Source organism: Lissotriton helveticus, chromosome 9, assembly GCF_964261635.1.
Source record: "Lissotriton helveticus chromosome 9, aLisHel1.1, whole genome shotgun sequence".
Classification (NCBI taxonomy): domain Eukaryota; kingdom Metazoa; phylum Chordata; class Amphibia; order Caudata; family Salamandridae; genus Lissotriton; species Lissotriton helveticus.
In genome coordinates this window covers 133,031,968-133,058,465 of record NC_136070.1, presented here as the reverse complement: position 1 = coordinate 133,058,465, position 26,498 = coordinate 133,031,968, and the positions used below count along the sequence as shown (strand labels likewise).

The 26,498-nt window shown below is 45.9% G+C and overlaps 1 protein-coding gene across 1 annotated transcript in view; it reads right to left on the bottom strand.

Annotated features, from left to right (window-relative positions):
- ITPKA (inositol-trisphosphate 3-kinase A) overlaps positions 1–26,498 on the bottom strand; it is a 727,443-nt gene that overhangs the window by 93,235 nt on the left and 607,710 nt on the right. The window contains exon 5 of the mRNA XM_078659624.1: positions 19,790–19,891. Within this exon, the coding sequence (XP_078515750.1) occupies positions 19,790–19,891 (102 nt within the window). The remainder of the gene's footprint in view (positions 1–19,789; positions 19,892–26,498) is intronic.

Genomic DNA, 26,498 nt, shown 5'->3' with positions numbered 1-26,498 from the left:
CACTCATCTGTCCATCCATTCACCCTTGCACTTATCAATTCATCAATCCATCCATCATTTCACTCATCCATCCACCCACTCACTCACTCATCCACCTTTTCACTCATCCATCCTTCCACTCATCCATCCACTCTTTTACCCATCCAGCTATTTACCTTTTCTCCCTTCTATCCTTCCACCACTCACTCATCAATCCATCCATCCTCTTTTATTATCCATCTATTCAAGCTTTCATTCATCCATTCACCCTTTCACTAATTCATCCAGCCATCCACCCATCCCTTCACTTATTCACTCGCCCAACTTTTCATATTAATTTTGAGCTGAGCCTTTTTGAGCTGCAGGAGCCATTCCTGGACTGGGACAGAAGCCACCCAGGGCAGAGACAGGATCCACCACAGGTAGGGGGGCGGGGGAGGGACAGGAGCCATCACTGGGGGGAGGGGGGGCAGGAGGGGGAACAGGATCCACCAGGGTGGGCACAGGGGTGGGCATGCGGTATTCTAGTATCATCTTGGTTTCTTCCAGGGTGGTCTAGGGCTCCTCACCCCCTCCTGGACTAGCCAAAGAGAAGACAGGCTCTTTCCAAAATGTTACTTTTGCCATCCCCCACTGTGATGTACAGTACTTAAAGGAGATACTCCAAGAAATCTGATTTAACTGATTGTCCTCCTTACTTTGTTAATCAGTGTGGGTGCGATACTTGCATTTCTTTATTTTATTACATTATAGACTGCATGTTTGAAGAATTGAGGTTTGCTTACAATTTAGTGACAGTAATTAAGCTCTATGAAGAGAACCACGTGCTGCCTCGGTGTAATCCAGGCCGGTTGTAGGGTGTTTGGGGTCCTGGGCAGAAAGGGAATGTCTCACACAAATTGCAGAGACATGCCACATTCAGGGCTGTTTGCATCTGAATAGATGCCCCTGCTCCTGAAGCTGCAGCCCCTCCCTCTGTCACCTTTAAGCATCTCTTAACAGCTCATCAAGGGCTGGAGGTGTGAGGGGTGGGGGCGGCAGCTTCAAGAGCAGGGGCATCTATTCAGATGCAAACAGCCCTGAATGCGTCATGTCAAGAAGGGAGGTGAGTGGAAGCTGTGCCGGCTTTTGGGAGGTGCGACAGTGCCCGGTTAAAATTACGGACAAATGGCGTCCGTTAAAGAATCCTTCACGGACAACGGACAGACGGCCGAAATTACGGACTGTCCGTGAAATTTACGGACGGTTGGTCACCCTAGCCACACCTGCAGCTCGTCAGTTGAGGAGAAACCACTACCGGGTCCGGCAAACTCCTCAGCTCCGTCCGCCAGCAAGCGGGAAGGTCCACCGGCACCGGCACTCGAGCACACCAAATGGCCCAACTCGGTCTCCAGACAGTTTCACCAAATCTTCAAGTTCAATCAAAGCTCAACTCCCTCCGAGTTCGGGAGAAAAAGGAAACGCCAGCTAGCTGCATTAGCTCCGGGTAGGTCAGCATCAGGTAGGGCACTCCACACCACCTCTCACTCGGCCGCTGGTGCGGCTGCCATCTTGCCTCACACTTATAAGGTCCCAATGGTGAGACCTATTGGCTATGCCAATGCTTGTTATACTTTTATAAAATGTTATTGATCTGCATTGATTTGTTTCTGAACTTATATTTAAACCTACTAAATTCTGATCAAAGAGTCGAGTGGATTAATGTGTAGCCACATTAGAAGTGGAGAAGTGTGGCTCACTGGTTAGAGGAGGCAGACCCTGAAGCAGAGGTCAGACCCGGGACCAGGGTTCAATTCCCGACGCGGCAGGGTCTTGAGCCCAAATATCCACAGACTCGATAATTCTCGTTTCGGTGCCTACTTAAATCATGGGTTCACACTCTGCAGCTCTGGGCATTAGCCTGCTTAATCTCCACTACGGCCCCCCCGCGGCAGGATGCCTGGCTTTCACCTTGGGGAAGCCAGGACGGGTTCCCAAGGCAAGCGCCGAGATGCCTACGGGTAATCGAGCGCTATATAAGAACGCATAATAATAATAATAATAATAACATTGGTTGCACTGTATTGAAATGATAAACAGTGATTTGATTCCTTTCACCGCTCTCTCTACTAGAAAGACCTATCCTATATGGAGAGAAATTGTGTAAATGGGCCTGGACTTTAACACCAGTCAGAAAAAAAGACTCCCTCTTGGAGCTTGCGTGTGACAGACTTACACTTGTGTAGTTTGGAAGTTCCTTCTTTATAGTGCCTGTCTCATTATTGATCCCCGCTGCCAAAGGTGCTCTTGTCTGCCAGAGGAAAGATGCAACAATGCAGTCATTGTGCTCCTGTAGCCTTGCGCAACTCTCGCCTTCATTACTCGTGAAAATTGCAAAGGTAACCGCAACTGTTTGTCCTGAACACAAACATGGCTTACTACTAATCGCTGGCAATCTCTCTTTGCTCTTTTAGTGAACTTCTCCTAGGTTTGAAGCCAAGTTGTATGAGTCATAGCTCATTTGGAAATCTCCTGAGCTGTTGATGTGCAACTTGCAAAAAAGTAGGTAGAGTTAATACCTCAATGCTTGCCAACAATAAGGCATAAAATGCAGCTCTAATAACACGTTTTTCACCCAGTGGTTCCTATTGCTGTATTTACTGTTTCTAGGTCCGTCACATAAGAGGTCTAGCAAGTACCCACTTCAATAGTATTCACTTTACCAATCTCAGAAGAGTTCGTTCTCCTGAAATTAAAACTCATGACCTGTAGATCACAGCGGATGGCAGCAGAACATCTTTAAGTCACTGGGCCATCTTTCTGGCTTACTTGGCACTTATGCTCACTCATGTCTTAAGCACTATAATGACCTCTGGTCTCTGGTGTGTCTAAGGGGAGGTTCCTATGCGTCGAGTCACCTTTGCATACTGTCAGATTTCAAAAAATGTATAACAATGTGTGACAAAGCCAGCTTACATCATGAGACTACTCAGGCTGAGGCTAACAGCTATATGGAAGTGAGATAACTGTTTAGGGTGGCCAGCAGTATGGTCCTTGCGAACGGAAGGGAGATACTGACCATGCATAATATGACAACTAAAGTAAAAAAATAAATAAAAAAAGGAGACATGCAGGGATCAATAGGCCACGGTGTGGGTAGGAAAGTTGGTGAAAAGAGAGGGGAGAGAAAAGAGGAAAATCAGAAAGAGGGAGAAGGAGAGAGAGTGTAAGAGAGAGAGGGAGAGAAAGAGAGGGGAAATAGTTCTTCCAATGCACTGCAAAGAAATAACGCCTCATGTCAGCAGTTGAACGATCATCATCCAGCCAAAACACTATGAGAGTCGAATGCTCCTGGGCTGGAAATAACGAAAAATAGGAAGTAAAGTAATTGAATCAGGAACCGGGAAGTGATACAAACTACAAAGTTACACGATCTTGAGCTAGGAGCAAACCAAAATCCCACTCTTAAGTAAATGTAATGTACTGGAAGCCATATGCTCCACACAAATACCTTAAAGCAGTCATTAGCCAAGATCAAAAAATAGCAAGTATGTCACAGAAAATAATGGAATTTTGTAAATTAGGAAATTAGGGCCATCGCAAGAGCTTCTGGTGCCCAGGGTTATCCCCCAGGTTGCCGCCCATGGCTGGTAGGGAAGGGGCTGCTGGGGAAAAAGGACCGCGAGCAGCGGGGGTGGATTGGCAGGGTTTAACCTCTCCCATGCTGGTGACGGAACCACTCCGTCACCAGCCTTGGTCGCGCTGTGCTGGTGACGAAGCGGTTCCATCACGGCCCGCTCGGCGCCTGCTCGGATTCCGCGCCTGTGCCGAGCGTTCCATTGAGCGGGCGGGGCCGTGACGGAACTGCTCCGTCACAAGCACAGCGCGCCCGAGGCTCGTGACGGAGCGGTTCCATCATGAGCATGGGAGCGCCGCGCGGCCCCCCTCTCTCTAGCACAGCGTCGGAATTGCCGCCGCAGTGAAGGGGTTAAGTTACAACGCCACTCCACTCCACTGCAGGTGAAAGCAAAGGTTGGAGCGGAGGTGCTGCGTGCCCAACACTAACCTCTCCCAGCTCCCAGAGAACACGTGCTGCCAAGGTGCACATACTCAACTGAATACCTACCCAGTGAGTGGGTAAAACTGCCCTGGGACAGAGGGGTCAGGTGGCCTCATAACCAAGGACAGTGAGTGAACTGGAGCAGCAATGGGCCACGGGAGCCCTACACACAGAAACCACTTGAAAGAGGTCCGAGAGACACGTTGTATCGCCACTAATAGTTACCTCGATCATGCAAGCTACATGCACACACATGACAGGGTCCAAGGCTAGACAGATGAATACACTGGCTGTACAAAGGAGAATAGATAGATTGCATGATCTATCTGGGGACTCAGAAAAAACGCATGTAACACATCCATCAGAGAGCATGAACGATTATCTGGTCACCCCCTCAGCACAGTGCAAACATGCACATACATGGCACTATTCGGGGATCTACAGCTGACATTAAGTGACCAAACATGGTCCCCCCATTAAAGTAGTGCGGACGTGCATAAACGTGATGTGCTCTGGGGACCCAAAATCAACTTACAGCGTCGAAGCCTGTGATTCTTTCTCTTTCAAAACAGCAATTAATTATTCACAGGCAATGACTCACTGTGTGCCCTTAGAACTAAACTCAGCACAAAGGGGTCAGTCAGCTCCACAACCTTGCCAACACAGACCAGATACAAAGCCCGCTCTGGTGGCCCAAAGGCAACAACCAGGGGTCGCACCCTGTCATTACTTCTAAGCAGCAGCAGCAACCAACTCCCTGGGAATGAAAAGACATGTGCTCTTGGGACCCAAAGCCAGCTTGTAATAGTCACCTCTCCTTCAGAGCAGCCTCAGCACACACATGGTGCACAGCCTTCCCAGGGGGGCCCAAGCTAACATACAGGGAGGGGCGACACATGATCATCACAATCCTTAAACACAGCTGGAGGGGCAATGGGAAGAAAACAAGTTACTTAACTGTAATTCTCCAGTAGTGGAAGCTTTCATAGATTCACATACCCAAATCATTCCCCGTCATCGAGACGGGAGTCTCCGGTACATAAAAAAGCAATGCTTAGTAGTATAGCAAACTGAAAAGAGGCTTAGACCCATTTTCCTTTTGCAACCCATAACCTTCGTTATGTAAAAGAGACCAAACTTGTCCCTGAACCAATCAGAGCCCCTCACCCTCTAGAACACTCCAGAGAGAACCTTTTGCCCCTCAGATTTTCGTGCTCTTGAGCCATAAACACCTTTTGTGCCTAATCCGAGGTGAGCCTCTCAGGGGAGGAGGGTGGGTGTATGTGAATCTATGAAAGCTTCCAATACTGGAGAACTACAGTTACAGGTAAGTAACTTGTTTTCTTACTCCAGTATTGGTGCTTTCATAGATTCACATACCTGAATCAGAATAGCGAGCAGTAAATTATAGCACATTTAGTTTTGTTACCTACAACTCTAAAATAGGCAACCTATGTCAGTCCACCATCACAGTAACTGTCTATAAATACCCATAGACATATGTTCATAAATTACGTATAATACAGCATACGACAATAAAAATGTGCTTATCTTACCACAAAGGAAGGAGGGATGACAAAGAGGGCTCATCATTACTGGAAAAGGTTCCTCAGTACTGCTTCTCCCACTGCCACATCCTATTTGCAGGTGCATCAAGGCAGTAATGTCTGGTGAAAGTACGAGTACTCTTCCAGGTAGCAGTCCTGCAGACATCCTGGATAGGTACTCCTGCAAATAAAGCAGTGGAGGTGGACACTGCTCTTGTAGAATGTGGACAAACAGGTACATTCAACGGCTTCCCCGCCGCCTGATGACAATATTGTATTGTCTTTGAAATCCATCGAGAAATTCCCCTTTTCTACAAGGGAAAAAAAAACCTCCCTGGGGGGCACTATAAGCAACAAGTAGTCGGGAAGACTTGCGGAAAGGCCTTGTTCTTTGCCCGTAGAATTTCAGGCAGTGTTGAACATCTAATGAATGAAAAGCTTTTTCCACTGCTGTTGACGGTTGATGGAAAACAAACGCTAAAGAATCAGTGGTTCATTTAGATGGAAATCTGTTGGCACTTTTGGAATTTATTTGGGATTAGTCCCGAGGACAACCCTGTCCATCTTGAACTGCAAAAACAGTTCTTGTATCGTGAGAGACTGTTTTTCTCCAATTCTTCTGGCTGAAGTGAGAGCTCTGAGAAGAGCTAGCTTCCAGAATAAGAATTGTTGGTCCGAAACAACCCCTTCATGAATTGCTTCATAATCCTTTCAGACCACAGTGATGGACTCAAGGAAGTCGTTTATATCGAGAAATTGCCGCCAGGTGTACTTTAATAAAAGCATGGGCCAAACCAGATTTTGCCAACATCAGAATATATGGAATAATTTGATGTGCCTCTGAGTTTAGAGGATGAATATTATGTTCTTGGCACCACAGACTGAATCTCTTCCATTTCATCCCATCTGCTCTGTTTGTAGTTTCCGCTCTGGCATGTGCTAGAATATCTCTGCATTCTGCCGAAATATCTAGGGTGCGGAATTCGCAATATTCAGGAGCCAGGCCTCTAAGCGCAGCGATTTTGGGTCCAAATGAAGCACTTGTCCCGGGACATGGTCAAGAGTGATGACATTGATTGTAGACGAATTGGGCGAACCTCCGATGGCAGGAGCAACTCCGTGAACCAGTGTTGTCTGGGTCACCATGGAGCTATTAGTATTACCTTGCTCGGTTCCTTCTTTATCTTTGTGAGAGCATGTTGCAGGAGGGGGATCGAAGAAAAGGCGTAGGCAAAGACGCCTGACCATGTTATCAAAAAACGCATTCCCCCAGATTCCCACTGTTGATGCCAACTTGCGAAGAACCGGCATTTTGTGTTCTGAGCTATCGCAAACAGATCCACTGCTGGAACTCCCCACTTGAAAAAGATGCTTTGCAATATGTCCTGATTGATCTCCCATTCTTGGTAAGTCGATTTTAGTCTGCTAAGAGTGCCCGCTTTGACGTTCTGATCTCCTGGAAGGTGTTCCGCCTTTAGAGATACTCCATGTTGGACAGCCCACTTCCATTTCTTTGGTGCTGCCCACGACCGGAAGAGGATCTTGTATCTTCCTGCTTGTTGAGATAGTGCATCCCGGTTGTTTTGTCTGTTCTCACCAGAACAGACTTTTCCTGAATTCTTGGTAGGAAAGCCAGTAGTGCCAAGCCTACCGCTCCGAGCCCAAGCCTGATGATGTGAAGCTGTTCTTGCAATTTCCACCGACCGCTGACCTGCAGGTCCTGAAGGAATGCTCCCCATCCTTCCAGAGATGCATCAGTGGAAAGACTCACAGAGATGCTTTTTTTGTGCACTATGCCTCTGCTTGCACCATAGCCAGGGTGACCTTCACCTTGTCGTCGAAGGCTCTTTCTACCTTGTGCCATTGGCAATCTAGTTCTTCCTGTAATTAATGCATCCTTAGTCAGCCTAAAGGAATCAGAGGAATTCAAAAGGACACTGCCCCTAGTAGCGACTTGTAAATACGTACTGAAAGACACTTTTTTCCTGTGAAATTCTTGGCTAGAGCCATGAGACCCCGTTGCCTCTCTGTGGAGGAAATGCCTTGATTACAGAGGTGTCCAGAATCGCTCCCAGAAACGTGATCTTTATTGACGATTGAATGGACGATTTCTCTATATTTAAAGTCAGTCCCTGTTCGGCGAACAACTGTATACATGCCGAAGTGGACACCTGGGCTGAAGTTTCTGATGATGCTTTTATCAACCAGTCGTCCAGGTATGGAAATACTTGGTGTCTGTGTTCACTGAGAAAAAGCTGTTACTGGTGCCAGACACTTTGTAAAGATTCTCGGGGCTGATTTGCGACCAAATGGTAGTACTGTGAACTGGTAATGGTCCCCAGCTACTGCAAATCGAAGATACAGTCCAAGGGAAGGATGAATGGTGATGTGAAAATATCCTGTAAGTCTAGAGTGGTCATATGATCCCCTGGGTTTAAGCGTAACCGAATGTCTAGGAGGGTAACTATTTAAAAAAAATTGCTTCTTAAGGTAAGTATTCAGAGCTCTCAGGTCTAGAATAGGACGCCATTGGAGAGCATTCTTCCGGACTAGGAAGAAAAGGGAGTAAAAACCGTTTTCGTTTTTGGAAGATTGGCACCGGTTCTATTGCTCCCTTTCGGAGCATTGTCCAAATCTCCAAATGCATCTGAGATAGATGTTTAATCTCTTGACTTGTCGGCGATGTCGAAGGAGGGAATTGAAGAAAATTCAAGAGTGTGTGCGAATTGTATTTTATTGAAGGCACATCTGTTCGTCCTTTGTTGATAACTCCTTTTGTAGGATGACTGGCCTCTTTCCCTGGTGCCTCGGAAGGGCACCTTACGGTCTCGTAGTATACCCAGGGCAGTTGTAGTATCTGTATCTTTCTTGATACCTTGAAATGCCTCATCCACTTGTTTCCCAATAAAACTTCTCCATCGAAGGGGAGATTCAGGATCTTCATTTTTTGGACTTCTAGTCTAAAGGCAGTCGCACTTACCCACCCCAGACGCCATAGCACCGCCGCTCGCCTCCTGTCTATTGTCCTCTGGGAAGAGGTCCATGTTTAGTGCCATATAGCACCACATATGCCTGTCTTATCTGCCCAGAATAGCAAGGGCATTATCTGCTTTGACTAAGAGACCAGACATGGATGAGAATCTCTTTCCTGAATTGTCCAAGCATCTCCCATCTTCAGGAGGTATTGATATAGGCGCAGAGGGATTCTTAGATTTTTGTTGCGCCGTTTGCGAAAACACGGAATCAGGTTTTGGATGGCCCAGTAAACAGGCTGGTGACTCTAAAGGAGCTTTATATTGTTTCTCCAACCTAGCGAGCACAGGCGTAACTGTCGCCGGTGTCTTCATCACTTTGAAACCTTCTTCCCACACATGGCTAACAATTGGGGATAGCCTGGACTGATTTTTGGAATGGCTTCTTGAAATCGTATAGGAAGCATTCTGTTTGTATTGTCGCCGTAGGAAGCTGGAATCTCTCGCAGCTCTCTCCATTATATCATGGAAACTGCGGTGCGTTCCTGATGATTTCTAATTTCGGAATTTCCCTCGTCGACGGGCTCTTCGCCGCCGTAGACTATGCTGTTGTAGACGAGCAGTCGTAGACGAGGCCGTCATCGACGACACCGTCGTAGACGACGCCGTAGACGACGCCGTAGACGAGGCCATCCTAGATGAGGCCGTCGTCGTCGACGCCGTCGTCAACGCCGTAGACGAGCCGTAGTAGATGAGCCGTCGTAGATGAGGCCATCATAGACAAGGCCATCGTAGACGAGGCCATGGTAGAAGACGCCATTGTCGGCGCCGTAGACGAGCCGTCGTAGACGAGGCTGTCGTAGACGACGACGCCGCCGTTGACGGAGAGGGGCAATGATGGTGTTTTTGATGAGTTTCACCTCAATCCTCCTCGACGATGATGATGGTTTCTTCGTCGACGATCCCGTTGATGATGTTGGTTTCTTAGTCTTTACCTCAGGAGGTATAGAAGACGGCTTCCTGAAGGGTTCTTTGACCAGAGGAGGTGATTTGGACGGCTCAGAAGTCGTCTTTTTACATGATTTTTCTCCAAAAGCATGCCCTTTACTCTCCTTTTCCACAGAGTGAGGAGATTTTGAAGGACTGCGCCCAGAAGACCCATGAGTGGTCTTTTTGAGGGCCTTCTCAGGACGTTCCCCTGAGGAGATTTTCTTCTCTTTTGAGATCTCCTAAATGTTGAGGACGACGCCTCATCACTGTCACTGGAGAAAATAAAAAAAAAACTTTCTGGTCTTAGCGTTTGACACTATATTAAAAGTCGCCCTTCACGACCTCTCAGAAACTTACTTGAGAAAGTGCAACATACTTTGCAGTCTTTGGCCTGCGGTATAGACAGTAAATGCATTCAGTGTGAGGATCATCAGTGTAGAGCAACCTCTTGAAACAAGTTGCACAGGCTCTAAATAATCCTTTCTTCTCCTTTCCAGACAATCTTTAAAGAATGTATTTGAAGATAATCCATAGTAGAACAGAATCCAGTAGAATTCCTAACAACAAAGTTCTTTAATGAAGTTAAAAAACACAGAAGTTGAGCAGAGCTCGAAGGAGACTCCCTAGCACAACGTGCGGTAGAAAATCTGAGGGGCAAAAGGTTCCCTCTGGAGTGTTCTAGAGGGTGAGGGGCTCTGATTGGTTCAGGGACAAGTTTGGTCTCTTTTACATAATGAAGGTTATGGGTTGCAAAAGGAAAATGGGCCTAGGCCTCTTTTCAGTTTGCTATACTACTAAGCATTGCTTTTTTATGTACTGGAGACTCCCGTCTCGATGACGGGGAATGATTCAGGTATGTGAATCTATGAAAGCTCCAATACTGGAGTAACATGTTCAACCCAATCCAAGGCCCGAGACAAACGGAACCGGCGCCGCGGCACTCCGCAAATAATCAGAAGAAAAAGAAACATTACAGTTTTCTGCGATTTTGTTTTCACATTACTTTCAATGTAACCAACAGTGTTAAAAGTCAGTGAAAACAGTACGTCTAGTGTGTCTAGTACGGAACTGCAAGACTCGCGCACTGCCAGGTGGGGGTCACCTTCAGTCCCTGGTGTGTGAGGGGAGGCGGACAGGGGAGAGAGAGGAGAGGCCATCGATTGTTTAACTGCGGAGGAATAGGACTGGCAATCGGATCTTAATTGGTAACCTGTCGTTCGGTGCCAAAGACAGCTCTGGCCTCTTCCAAGGTGAGAGACCTGGGTTCCCGCATGCCCACCTTGACTTCTGTACCCCCAACAAGGTAGGAGGGCAGGGTGGGAGGGCACAAGAACCGAGACGAGGGAGGGAGAAAGACATTAATTTATTATAGTAAATTCACTGAAAAAACACAAAGGTTAATATGACATTATTGTTAGGTCTTGTAATATTATAAACACTATTGTTTTAGGTTGCCGCCCATCTTAATACACACCAAAAATACAACAAAAAGTCAAAATGATGTATAGGTAAGTAAATGAAAACACTATGTTTATTTTTGAAGTAAAACTTTAATTCCAAGATTCTAATATGTTATTCCAAATGACGTATAGGGAAGTAAATTAAAAAACTATGTTTATATTTGAAGTAAAACTCTAATTCCAACATTCTGAAATGTTATTTTTCTTGCTTTGCTATAAGCAAAATTCTCGATGGCATCGTCGAAGTCTAATTTATCACTCAGTTTCTGTTCTATAGACAGTCTGGCAAGACTTCTTAAACGCAAGGCACTCATTATATCTTAGGGAATTCTTAATCAATTTTAATTTAGAAAAACTCTCACAACCATCAAAACTTACAGCAATTGTTAGGAAAATTTGCAGTAGTATTACAATATTTGGAACTGAGTTCTCGACTGTATTTTAAAATAAACTGCAAAAGTTTAAGGGGACTGTCCTTCCACATCTCTGTTTGATGTTGCATAGCAGCAACAGAAAAAAAAATCTGAAGTCTTTTTCTCTCAACTAGGAACTCTTCCTTATTAATATCATCATGATTTAGTTGACATTGGTATTTATCATTCAAAAGATTTGGGGCCAGATGTAGGAGCCATGTAGGGGCCATTATTTTACAGAATCGGTAAATTTACCGATTCGGTAAATTTACCGATTCTGTAAAATACCGATTCAGTATTTTTACCGATTCGGTAAATCCAAATGTAGGTCACACTCCTGAGAGTGCCACAGGCCCTTTAGAGTCGGTATTTTACCACACAATTCTATTGTGTGGTAAAATACCGAATCCAGGTGTGCATGCACATCTGTGCATGCACACTGTGCAATGTGACACACAGACATGCCCTCAGACACCGTCAACCATATTAGGATGGGCTGTGCAAAATGCTTTTCCGCGGCGGGTTTTCCGCCGTGGAAAAGCATGTGTAACTTCACTGGGAGGGGCGACACATGATCATCACAATCCTTAAACACAGCTGGAGGGGCCATGGGAAGAAAACAAGTTACTTACCTGTAACTGTAGTTCTCCAGTATTGGAAGCTTTCATAGAGCTTAATTTGAGCAGGTGGTTTCCGGTGCTCGGCACTGTCACTTAATTGTCAGCACTGGTACCTATGACAGTCCGCCACATGGTGGCACTGTTTTTTGTAATTCAGAGATGAGCACAACAACTGTTGCTTATTGATTTAATATACATTAAGAATGACTAATACCTGCTGCCTTTTCGGGCCCCCTGGGTGAAGGGTGGGTGGGGGTGCACATGGGGGGGTACCTATGGTACCCCCCTGCATTTGTATGCAGAAATCGGCTGGCACCGCACGGTGCCTGCCGCTTTCTGCATACAAATGCAATGTATGCATTTTTACCATTGCGCCGGATGCAGCTTGAAGCTGCACCCGCCGCAATGGTAAAAATAGAGGATGTGACCGCCAGGGTGGCGGTCACATCCTAATTGCACAGGAGGGAACTCCGCAGGGCATGCGGAGGTTCCCTCCTACTCTATGGTGGCGGACGGACTCAGGTCCGTCCGCCATCATAATCGGCCCCATAGTTTTCTACTCTATGGCATTCTCTAATGCTCAATGATGCTTTGTTCTCAAGCTTCCTTCTCATGCCATGTTAGCAGAGTAAACGCTTTCTCAACGCCTCACCTATTGGGACTGCAATGTAATTTCTCATGAGAACTTAAACTTGACATGTAACAGAGTTAGTACTAACTATAAGATGTTACAGGAGCACTGGGTATGAGAACTGTATTGTAAAAGCCTGTGGGAGAGTGCTCACAAATGTAATTTTTAAACTGTATTTCTCTTTCTATAATATGGTTTGCTGGAATATTTGGGCCTTTGCACGTTCACACCAAAATGTATAGAGCTTTTTGTATTTTACCCTACAAAATATGCTTCACCCAACAGGTATTGGGTTCACTTCATCCTCATATGTATCAGGAAACACTATGTTGGACTGATATCTGATTTATTATCTATTTACAGAGTTGTATTATATTCTGTCCTACTATTTCACAATTTGCATTTTATTCTGAGGTAAAGGCTTTTATATGACAAATGATTGACCAAAAGACTCTTTACCGCCGATTTTGCTTTATGTGATGCATTTAAGCTTTTAATAAACCTTTAAGGTGTTCGTTTTAATATGTTTCAGTCTATATTGTGAAACCAGGCAATGGTTTGGGAGACTCTGTTGTGGTATGTGTTTTTGCAGAGCCTTCTTTTGATAAGTTGTTGTAGTTCAGTTCAAAAGCAACAGGGATATACCCAAATAACCCTTCTAAACCTGGGTATTCAATATAATAGGAGTAACCAACAGTCGATATGAAGGAATAAATAATACACTACATTTGGTGAAGGTATTTTTAATTTACCTTCCCTGTGTTTTATAGTTCACAATGAATATATCATACATGCATTGTCTCCTCATAGCCAATAACACTTTATCAATGAATTACAAAAATTCTCATATATTCACATTCTGTACAAGGACGTAAATTCTACAAAAAACACAAAGGAACCCTAAATAATAATACAATTTTAGATAGTGGCTTCCATTCACATCTGGACAGACCACTCGGAGGTAGTCGTAAACACACACTTCTAAGTCAAAAACCACTACTTCTATGATTTACAGTGTGACACTCTATAATTTAGAGGTGCACTATATCTCCATTGACTCCTCCAGAAAAGTGTCGTCGACATGGCCACGTTTCAGCCTGGGTAGGGAGTAATTCCACCACAACTCTAACGGTACCATGAATTGCTAGAATATTGCATATTGACCTGATATCCATATAGGCTTTTCATTTTGAGAGGACTCTGTGTATCACCAGGGTACATAGAACTGTTGTACTGCCTGCCTCAAAGGAGGCTTGTAAGTGTTACACATTAGGGGTGACATTGGAGATCTCTGGGGGTTCCCCATATCTAAGACCCCACTTAGAATAATTGTTTGAGCCTGTTATATTCTGTTGACTGAATGTTTGAAGAAACAGTTCCAGGTGAATGAAGATCTCAAAACTCCCTGCCATGCTGTGGTTGATGTTGAAATCAACCTGGTGTGTATTAGAATTGTCATGTGTCTTTTACCTGAGCCCTAGTCTCGTGAGGCAAGAATTAAAATCAAAACATAAACTTCGATGGTTAAAAAGAAGGGAAAAAGATACCCTTAGGCTTCCCTGCTTGACCAAAGTGTATGATCTTGGGCAAATATTTTAGGCCAGGAGTGCTAGGGGCCACGTGGCGCTAGGCCTCACCTACCTGGCAGTGTCAATAAGGACAGCCATGACAGGGAGTGCGGAGGTGGTTTCTGAGATATGATAGCAGGATGATGAAGGGGAGCTGATAAGGTTCCTGAGGAAAAATACTAGGGACCAGATGCGAGATTACAGGGGAAAAAGGAGCGATAACAAAACCCGAACCGGGGTGATGCCAGGCAGAGACTCAGGCCTCTAAGGCAGCTTGACAGACGAGGCAAGGAGCACTTGTATTCATTGCTTTCGGCTCACAGCTTTAATTGTGCTTTTCTCAGACTGGTGTCTCTCGGCTGTAGCTAGTGAAGGAAGAAGGGAAACACGAGCCCAGCACAGGCCGAAGGAAGCAGTACTTCACCTCATTGAATACTCCGAGCTCTGGTAGCAAGTGAGTCGGAAACTGATGGGCCGCTCTATGGCACGAGTCTGAAGGCTGGTTGCAGAGATTAGAGATCCGAAGGAAGAACAGGAGGCAAAAGCCTTCAGCAACAGACGTGACCATCCCACCTCCTAATCTAATAAACTGGCAGTATCAAGGTTCAGCCAGTAGGAGGCAGGATCCTAGAAGGAGGTTCTGAATTACGTAAAAGATCCGGGCTAGCCGAGTACTCGACCGGTGCCCTGGGAAAACTGTTTCTTTAGGCAGCGCATGATTTATTTATTTATTTTAAAGGTTTTATATAGCGCTGGCTAGACCCAGAGGTATCAGAGCGCTTTACAGGAGTGCAGGGAGGTACAGTAATTGATACATTTGGTCAAAAACATTGCCATACGAACCAATATAACAGGGAAAGCAGATAAATACGAATGCTATTTACAAGAGTACAATGATAAGCTCACGTGGGTAGAGGGTAATTAGATTAGGGTGGGTGTGAAAAGGTGAAAAAGAGAAGATAAAGGAGGGATTGCTCTCACCTCTGCCTCAAAGACATACACTGTGCATGTGGGATTTAGGGAATACTGAAGTCCTCCACCTCACATGTGCAGCATGTGTTTGTTCACGGCTGTGTTGTATTGCTACTTCCAGACTGGACTGTAGTGCCTCAGACGAATCTTTCAATCTCTTTCTCTTTTATCCCAGACTTCTGGGTTTCGGCCCTCTACGCCCTCATGCAGCAACCACCCCTGGTATGAATGCTTATAGATTCCTGTTTAAAAACTCACTTTTAATAAATGCCTCTCAATGCAGTCAATGTGTGATGTTAGCAGATGGTCCCACTGGCAGCAATTTTTGGGGTCTGGCACTTATATTACCTCATCAGGTTTTGACCCACACCACAAGAGTGAAAAACATACAAGTGGTAATGAAGGAGGAAGGGAAAGTTGGAAAAACGTGACAAAGGAAGAAAACAGGAACTCAAGAGTGTGATATAAAATGGTCACAGAGTATCTGGTGATGAATATAAGAGGCAGACAGAGACCTGGTTTAATGACTCATCCGCACCCGACATCGCCATAGCCATCCCAGACGGCTACAAGATCACCCGCAGAGACCGCACAAACGGAGTCGGAGGAGGAATCGCCATCGTCCACAAGAACAGCAACAGGGTCTCGACTAGCAGCGACGACGCCCTCAGCAGCGCCAAACACATGCATTTCCTGATCCAGACAGACCGTAACTCCACCCTCAGAGCCACCCTCGTCTACCGAACCCCGGGACCCCGCCCACAGTTCAGAGACTCCATCGCCGACTTGATCAGCACACACGCCCTGACCTCCACCAACTATATCCTCCTCGGAGACCTGAACTTTCACCTTGAGAACAACGACAACAACTCCACAACCCTGGTCGATAACCTCACCAACCTCGGACTGAAGCAACTCATCACAATGCCCACCTACTCCGCCGGCCACAATCTCGACCCTGTCTTCTCCACAAGCCCGCATGTCTCCGTCAGCCACACCACCAAACTCCTCTGGACCGACCACCGCTGCATCCACTTCGCCTTCCAGAAGCCCACCACACACTACTGCACCCAACAGATGCCCCGCCGCTGCTGGAGCAAAATCACCGAAGACCAACTACATGCAAACCTCGCTCTCAGCCCACCTTCCGAACCCTCCAACACCCACGACGCTGCCCACAGCCTCAGACACTGGGTCGAGGACTGCGCCAACACCCTCGCCCCGCTGAAGAAACCCCCCCCACAGAGACACCATCAAGAGGGCCAGCTGGTTCACCCCAGAACTCCTAGCCTCCAAGCAAGCCTGCCGGAAACTAGAGAAGAAATGGCAGAGTGAACATACTCCGGACAGTCAGGCAGCACACAAGGACGCCATCCGCAACCACCACCACCTCATCAGGACGGCCAAGAGACAACAACGCACACAATAGCAAGGAGCTCTTCAACATCGTGAAGGAACTCTCCAACCCAAGCTCCAACACCAACGACATCCCGCCGTCGCAAGCCCTGTGCGACTCCCTCGCCACCTTCTTCCACCGCAAGATAGCAGACATCCACGACAGCTTCAACACCCAGACAGCCCAGGACCACCTCGCCTTCAGGAGACAACTCAAGACCTGGCTGTTCGAGCAGTAGCGGACCCCTTCCCCCAAGCGCCTTGAGACCCTTCCGGGTGAGTAGTGCGCTAAACAAATATGATTGATTGATTGAACAGACAGCAACAGAACAGACCCTCCGCACACCATCTATCACGACCTCCTGCTAGCCTGGGCCAGTGTGAGCATCGATGACACCATCAAGACCATGCGCACAATCCACTCTGGCTCTCCATCAGACCCATTCCCGCACCACGTCTTTAACAGAGCAAGCAGCTCCATCGCACCCCACCTGCGCAATGTCATCAATCTTTCCCTCGAGACCGCGACCTTCCCAGAGATCTGGAAACACACTGAGATCTGGAAAAACACCCTACTCAAAAAACCTAAGGCAGACCCAAGAGACCTCCAGAACTTCCGGCCCATCTCTCTGCTCCCCTTCCCAGCCAAGGTCATCGAGAAAACCGTCAACAGATAGCTAACCCAATACCTCGAAGAAAACAGAATCCTGGACCCTTCCCAGTCAGGGTTCCGCTTTAAGACCACGTGACATCTAGCACCCTAGAGCTACCACAGCCCAACTTTCCAACTGAACAGCAGAAGATCTGGGCTGTTCGTTGTGGCTGTAGCTCTCACTAATCACTCCTCAACAGATCACGTTGGAGACACCATTTTTAGGTCTCGCCTAGCGATGCAGCGCATGTGCTGCTCGCCTTGGCGAGACCTATTGTAGTCGGTTTTGCTAGCGAAGGGGTACAGGAGATGTGCAAGCGCCCAGATAGACGTGCACGCACGCGCCCGGACTGGCGATGTGCACGCGTATGGCTTGTGCGACAACGAGGGCATGGCGCGCTTGTGCTTTCACTTTCCCCCTTTTGTGTTACTTCTGGACAGCGGTATAATTCACAAATTAACAAATGTAAAGGTCTTTTGTGAAGAAAACGGAATTTCCCTTTCTGCTGTGGTCCGCATTTTATTTTGTTTCTGCATCCTGTACCGCTTAATTGGATGTAAAAAAAAATGGATTACGGTCTTGAAATTTAAGAAGCATCTTTTTTAAAGGATTTTTTTGCTCACCAAAACTGGACAAATCTCTGTACAGTCGTTTCTAGATTGTAAGGTGAACTGACGGACTACTTTGCTGCCGCCTCCTCCGGCAGTGGTCCTTACTCATTTACCTCACAAATACCCCCTCCCTTCTCATACCACCCGGACGCATGCTGTCCTAGGCCGAGGATGAGGGTCGGTTCCTGCGAAGATTCAAATAGAGATTTATTTATCTGCGGTTCCACTGCCTTTCCTGCATGACACTACTGGTAAAACATTAAAGCCAAACTCTAGTTCTTTGCCTTCCCCTACATGCTCTCTGGGATGCCTGCTGAAGACTGAAGTAACAGAACAGAATACGAGATGGACACCCCAGCAGCCAAGAAAATGGCAGCCGCTACTTTGAATAGGTCTCGCATTTACAAGCGTTTAAGCTATTGGCATTGTAAAGACAATGCCTTTTACTTATGTTATTTATCAAAACATATAAATAAAAGGCATTGTCATTTATAATGCCAACAGCTTAAACTCTTGCAAATGCGAGACCTATTGCACTGCAAATGCTTGTTACATATGTGTGCAATGCCTTTCAAGGACACGTTCACGGTGGGCTATTTCTCCGTACTAAAAGTGCAATGCTTTGGGCATCTCTTGTGCTCATCGGGGTGGGTGAATGTTAGATGTTGTATCGGCCATAATGATGCTCACGGCTGGTCCTTCTAGAGAAAGGCAAGAAATACCGCTTGCTATGCCATTGTTCCCTTTGGCTTAACTAAGAGCAGACTTTATGGCACTGAGAGTCCTGAAACTTTCCGCTGGCCCCTAAGCACATGGCTTCTCGTTAGACGTGTGCTAGCTACTAAGCCCCCCGACTGGATTTGTCACCTGATTTAATTTTCATTACATCTGTCCTGCTTCACCTTCTTATTCCTTCTTCCATTCTAAGGAAGGTCTACTTATCTCAATGAAAAACAAAGCCACATGTTGTGGGCACACATGCCGATCAGCAGACTGACAGAGGGGAAGGGAAGCTGGCCAGTTCTCCTTCTTTCAAGTTCTACTGTCTGCTGTGCCTCATTCACCCCAGCAGAAAACAATCCTTCAGTCAGCGATGGTGTCAGGCTTGATTTATTTCGGTGGAACATAGAAAATTCACCCATTTTCCTTTGGTGGGCTTCAAAAACCCTTCCAAATTATCCCTGCCCCTGTCAACAAGGTTTCAATAGGTATAAAATATTGAACAAAGAAGGAGACTCAGTCAAATAAGTATTTGGCTCATATCACTCAAAATGGTCAAGCAGGGAAGCCAGGATTGATACCATATTTTCCAGTTTCACATTGTGCAATTCAACCGCCAGATGGGTATCTCTTTGGTACATCAAATGTAATTGTTTTGACCTTAATTCTTTGAAGGCGAGACTGGAGTTGGTAATAAGAATAAACCACAATTTTTAGCTGTTTTACATAGCATGAACCTTGACTCAAGAGCATAAGAGTGTTTCACAACAGACATAGACTGCATTACACATTTTTTTCTGCACGGGGAGATTTGTTAGGATTCACAGGATGCTGAGCGGAGGCCGGATTCGAACCTGCTTCCCCTTGTTATGTGGTTGGCAGCTCTAGCTACTTGGCCGCATCACCTCCTGTGAAAGCTTACCTCGTTTTAGGCTTGGGGTTCCAAGAGGCCCTTGAGCTGGGCTACAGCCAGGGTCCTGGCTTAAGGTTTAGCTTCTAGTGGCTTGCCCACCTCTAATGATGCTACACTACAGTTCCTTCAGCATTAGAGGTCTGACTGTGCAATACAAACCCAATGTAAGAAGGCTCAAAGGCCATACAATGCACCTGCTTGTGATTCACGTCAGATGTTCACAAACACAGACATTGGTGTACCAGGGCTCTCCATCTCACCTCATGGACATGTTGCAAAAAGAAAAGAAACAAAAATAATACTCACCAAAATGGCGGTGTTGCCCTCGATGAATTCTATGAACACCTTCAGAACTTGCTCCCGTGTTTTTGTCCTCTTAAAGTGCGTGTTACAAGTGCCGTCAGCTCGCTAAAGACAAAGAAACATATTGATCAGGTGACGGTTCACTAGAGGGATGGTTCAACAGCCTCTGGCGTTCCTTCTTTCTGCTGCACACATATTTTGTTTTCATTGTTGTTTTTCTCAGATGTTATTTTTTTTATTTACTCAGAGTTGGAGTTATAACCAAGCATAGCACATAGTGTGTTTTTGCTTCCATTATGTGCTTCTTCTCACTCTACCTTCTTTGCCATTAGGCAACCATTTTTTGACTGCAATGGTGATTCCTTTATAGCTACCCCAGCAAGCTTTTAATCCTCTGGATAATATACATATGAACCCTTGCTGATTAACAATTCACTCTTTAACCCCTGCCTCAATCCTGTCATCCCATCATTTTTGATGTTTTTTGATTCGAATTCCCAGGAGGGAAAATTGTCCCAAAAATAAAATCATTAAGATGGTTATTGAAAAACAAAAGTGTACCCCGGAATTTAATGATTTTTTTCATTGGAATCAGGGCCATGGTCTCATCGTATGATTCCTGGCACACTATGATATAGCCTTCAAATCCCAAACTCTAGACTTTTGGAGCACACAAGGAGTCATTTAACAAACTTTCTGCATTGTGGTTTTCCAACCATGGTCCGTCCAAAACCCAGTTTCTACAACTCCTCTTGACATCCTATAAATAGAGACAGCCACTTCACCCCTATGTCATTCCAGTAACCTCCCATGCTGCTAGTAAGAGATAGTATGGGCAGATACACCACAGACTAAAAGGTTAAAAAGTATACAGTGTGTCTGAAGAGTGATAAAAACAAAGAATGCACACCATGGATCACTCATTCATCAGGCACCCGCTTTCACATTTGATCAATCACTCATGCACACTTGCCTCTTCTCTCATTCAGTCACTCGCTCCTTCAGTCACCTGCTCATTTGCTCACTCGCTCATCCATTCACTTACCTGTCCAATTGCTAGATCAATTGCTCATTCACCAACCCAAACACTTGCTTGTTTACTCACTGATCTGTTCACTTGCTTATTCATCATTCACACCCTCATTGATTGAGAATGGTTCTCAGGCATCCTGGATGGCTACTGCTGCAGTCTACAAACTTTTCAAAGCTCCTTAACATATATGTTTACAGCACATGTGCAGCACAAGAATGCAGGGTGTTTTAAGAAGTAGTGAACATTTGCTTCATAGGTTCTGTTTTTACAGGACGGTTCCAGTTTTGTGTGAGTTGCGACAGAGGAACTAAGGTGTCTCACTGTGAACGAAATTGAAGCTATATTAAATGTGAAGTGAGAATAACCAATTAGGTACTTTAGAATCAGTGTAATTCAGTAGAAATTCCTTATGCAGGCGATCAACCTGGCTTCACAGTTGAAGATGGTTGAAAGGTTTAGGCAGGATTAAGGAAATCTGGTTATTGGAGAGTTCCTGCATTCTGTACAAGATAGCCCCAGTTGCTGTACAGAAGCTTTGAAGTCATGTTTAGGGATTATGAATCTTATACTATGGAGCACGTTCAGTTGAAATCTGGCATATTTCGGGCCTTAGGTAGACCTTAGAGGGCAGGGTACTTCATCATAAAGATGATGGAGTACCCTATCGCATGATGGAGTACCTATCCGCAAACTCTTGATCCGCTTGGTCAGTTATGAGTTTGGTGGACAATCAGGTTTCTGACAGCGGTGCCCCAACTGGCTCTGCCATAGGAATGCTTAATCCAAAGGATTAGGGGTCATCGGAATAGGGGCAGCAGACCACATGCTCTATTTAGAGCAGACAGTCCGATGTTCTTTTTTAGGTTTCGCATGCACAGTGCTTGTGCTGTGCTTTTGAAATCTATTGTATTCAATATATCTTAAAAAGGGCTTAAATCCCGCCACAACTTCTTCTTTGTCCCTGTGCTTGTCAATTTACTTTTCCTTCTTTTCTATTGGTTGTAACCTTGTACTTCCTTTTTTTGGGGTGTGCTTATCTTATAAATATCCAGTGGACCAATTACTCATTCACATTCGCTTTTATAGCTGTAAGTTCTTTTATTAGGTTAAGGCTGGGATTTGACTCTTTTTAACTAATGTTTGCGTACTTTCTCGGATTTCGTGGCACATGCATGGCTATGTTTCTGTGTTTCTCCGACACTTTTATTGTTTAATTATTTAAACCTAATCTCTCCCTGCACACATTTGAAGCGCGCTTGTTGTCTGCATGTCATGTGTTTTGTTTGTCTGAAATGTGTGCTTGGACATGAACCCAGCACCAAGGTCGTCAATTCTGACCATTGTTACGCCACATCCTCAGTGCTACCCCTTTGCTTGTTTTTTTTTTTAACAGTCTAAAACGTGCCATGGTTCTGAGTTTCCAGTGGCTGTCTCATTTGGCTTGATTTGCTTAAGTTATTCTTAGGTCTTTTTATTAATGCTGGGTTTTGTTTACAAGTGGGGCCACTACCAAATTGCAAGCATCAAAAGTACGTACGCGTGTATACGAGTGCGCACACACTTCGTTTCTGTCTAGTGACGCAGGCACGTGTGTAAGGGGTAGGTGCTGGAAGGCAGAGCACCAGACGGCAACCCCCGTTACGGTGCGAACGAACACGCGCTAGCCTATGGAGCAATTCATTACTTACTAATAGGTCGCAGTAAGAGCATCGCTAATTGAGCTGAAGCCACCTTGTAGTTTATCGCAAGGGGGACCGCTTTTATATTTTTCCTTTAGTAGGGTTATATACCCATTCACGGTTTCTTTTCACTTTATTAGTCCTGAAGAAGCGCCAGGGATCGTTATGACCATTTTTTAGGGCACAAAACATGTCGACCGAGAGTTACTGTGGCACATTATAGCCTAGTCAGTAACACACAACCTACAGGTTTTTTATTCTGTCAAGGGAACCCACACATTAAACCTATCTCTCTTTGGTATCCCCTAGCCCCCTTTCCTTACGAACCCTCAATCTCACACCCTCACTCATCATACACCGTTACCAAAAGATCTCCGCTAAAGCAAGCCTTCGGGGGACCAGGAGGGCATTGTAGTCCTGGCCCGACGAAGAGCAACGCCCGATGATGAAGCACAACATCCCTTGGGATGTGTGAGGGCATCAAGAGATAAGACTTGCGCTTGCCTCTAGTCTGTGGGATTTAGACCTAGGTTTCTTCTGTTCCCACTTCTACTTCTTTTTTCTGTGGACAAATATTGTGCCCACTTTGGAACAGTTACCCACCGTTAGGCTTGAGTGTAGTGACGGGGATTGACACTAGCAGGTTACTGGTTTGATAAGGGACTATTCTGCAACTTAAATAGGGGTTTCCCCATTAACCACGTGCATAGCGGTTAGATATGGTAAATCTGCCGGTTGGAGGCTGTAAATTGAAACACACTCTGCGTACTTGCACAATTTTACTCAGCGCACTTTACACATCATTAGTGGCAGCTTTGTTTTATTTTGCGAGTCTTGGGGAAATCCCTCAGTTTTTGTAAAATTGTTAAATAGAATTTGTATCTTTTTAATTCGTTTTAAACAAACAGTGCACTTACAACCCCAGCAGTGTCAATCTGTAAGAGTGGACCTGTCATGCTGTAGGGGGTCAGCGCTCTAGTTGTCGCCCAGTGGCGCCTATATAGCATCATACTGGAGCAACTGCGCAGCGTCTGCGCCCGTCCGCGATCCGTCCGCGCTCAGCACTTTCCATTTTACCTGACTTCTTCACACGATGGAAGAGGCTCCTAGATATAGCTACACTAGGGAACAGCTGTGTGATATAGGTAAGCAGAGTAACAGCCTCAGCGCATCAGTTTTGCATCTTTTAGAGGGGACTAATCTTGACACTGTACAAATGGGTGCAATGAAGTGTGTCCTCCTTAATGTAAGGTCACTCCCTAAACACTCTACGGAGATCCAACTCTTGATTGAAATGCATAAACTGAATGCCCTGTTTATGACAGAAACACGGACAGAGCTGGGGCTGGAGCTTGAGCTGGGGCTAGCCTGCCCAGTAGGGTACAAAGCACTCGACAAACCAAGGCCTAGTGGCAGAGGTGGTGAGATCGGGATCATTTTCAATGATTCCTGGGACTTTGCCCCTCTAGACATATATGCGGTTGCTCACATAGACATTTTAGGTTTTTCAATGAAAGACCATTCAGGGCATATCCTGACCGGCTTGGTTTGTTATAGACCCTCGGGTATAGCCAATGCGCAACAACAGCAGCAGCTTGCAGAGGTGATTAGTAATTTGGCCCTTACACACCATAGACTGTTGATATTGGGTGATTTTAACCTTTGGCCTAATGGGAAGCTGGATACAGCTTATAACAACCTTATCCAGTCTCGTTCAAATCTGAACCTGCTGCAATAGGTTTGAGACGCGACCCATAAAGAAGGACATGTCTTAGACCTGGTATTCTCCGGCGAAAACTCAATCCTAATGGACAGAGTTATACTAGTGGGATGTTCTGATCATTATCTGGGTGAATTTAGAGTCACCCAAGCTAGAAGGTCCATAGAAGAAAGCTGCTTCCTGGGCAGGGATTGGAAGGCCCTGTTGAGGAGGGCCAAAACGGCGCGGGTCTTTCACCTAGAGTGCCTTTTAGATCCTAGGAAGTCGGTTACTGAGAATTATACAGCTTTCTGCGAGCAAGTACACGGTATAATTGATCAGCTCGCCCCTGCCAAGAGCATCAGGAAATGGGGAAAACCCTCTGCTCCATTGTATGCCGAGAAACTGAGGACTCACAAGCTGGAATGCAAACGGGCTGAAAGACAATGGAGAAGATTTTATGCTAGTGATGATAAAGCTATTTGGAGGGAACACTTAGCCAGGTACAAAAAGGGGATAGTCATCATCAAGCTTGCATATTTTACAGATCTTATTTTGAAGTCATCCAACAGCACCAAATATGTCTTCAACATACTGAGAGATATGACCAATCCTGAGTGTACAAGTAATACGATTGTGCCATCACAAGAGCTTTGTGATGGACTGGCAGCCTTCTTTTAGGAAAATATAGACAGGATTGTTGAAGGCCTGAAACCAGATATTCCACTGGGCATCATTAATAGCGATGAAATAGGCACATCCAATTCAAATGGAACTAGGGATATTGGGTCAGAGTCATGGAGGCAGGGGACAACCCTTGACCACTGGGAACTGCCTTCAGAAGAAGAGTTTGTCAGGGTGGCATTGGGGTTCTCCTCTGGCTCACCGCTGGATCCAATCCCCCAAAAACTCTGGAAAGAGATGGGCTCTGAGGTTTTTCCATTGCTTCATTTGCTGTGCAGTCAATCTCTCAGCAGTGGAGTGGTTCCACCCTGCTGGAAGGTGGCGGTGGTATTACCCCTCCTTAAAAACCCTCATTGGATCCTAACGGTCTTAAGAATTATAGACCAATTTCCCTGTTACCGTATCCAGTAAAGATAGTGGAGGGCCTGGTGAGCCGAGCACTCTCTGGCTTTCTGGAAGGTAACAATAAGTTGGGAGAAGAACAGTTTGGCTTCGGCCCAGGTCAAAGGACTGAGACAGCACTGGTTACCGTAATAGACAACCTTCGGATGCGGGCGGACAGGAGACAATCTGTGACATTGATCCTGTTGGGCCTGTCTGCCGCTTTTGATACGGTTAACCATGTCACCCTGCTGACTAGACTGAAATAAGCGGGGGTGGCAAATATGGCTTTGCGTTGGTTTCAGTCCTATCTGGCGGGTAGACGGCAGGCTGTTGCCTTAACCCCCTTTTAATCAGACTTTACTAACAATGAGCACGGTGTCCCTCAGGGGTCCTCAATTAGCACGATTTTATTTAATGTTTATGTGCGGCCGCTTATGGATGTCATCAAAGCTCACAATATTAGTGTGGTTAACTATGCCGATGACACCCAATTGATAGTATCCCTGGAAGGTGACTATGCAGACTCTCAAGAAGCATTTCACAAGTGTATGCGGGATATGGTACTGTGGTTGAGAAACAATGCATTGCAATTTAATAATGATAAAACGGAGATTCTGCACTGTGGGATGGGCAGACTTCTGCCCCTCTGGTACCCATGAGTACGGTACGTAATCTGGGGGTCAGCTTCAATAATAAGCTTAACCTGGAATCGCATGTCAACAAAGTAGTCAGGAACTGTTATATGCTTATTAAAGGACTCCGGAAGGCACTACCATTGTTACCTCTTCAGGCCAGAGGTACAGTGGTTAGGAGTGTTGTCCTTAGCTGCCTAGATTACTGTAATGCTTTGCTACTGGAGTCCCCGAAGTATTTGATCTCGCGGCTCCAGAGTATCCAGGCGGCAGCAGCAAAGCTTGTCCTAATGAGAACTCGCAGATCATCAACATCCCAGGCACTTGCTGAGCTGCATTGGCTCCCAGTGAGCCAAATGATACTGTTCATGTCCTTGTGTATCGCTTTCAAAGCGCTTCACGGACTTGGACCCAAACCACTTCAGGGTAGGTTTGGTTGGTATGCCCCTACGCGAAGTTTGTGTTCCTCGGCAGCCAGTCTGGCAATCGTCCCGAGGTTCAAGAGAACTACACTGGGGGGAAGAGCATTTGGCGTGGCAGCCGCCCGGTTATGGAACAGTTGCCCCCTGGAATTGAGGCAAATACAGGATGTATTGATGTT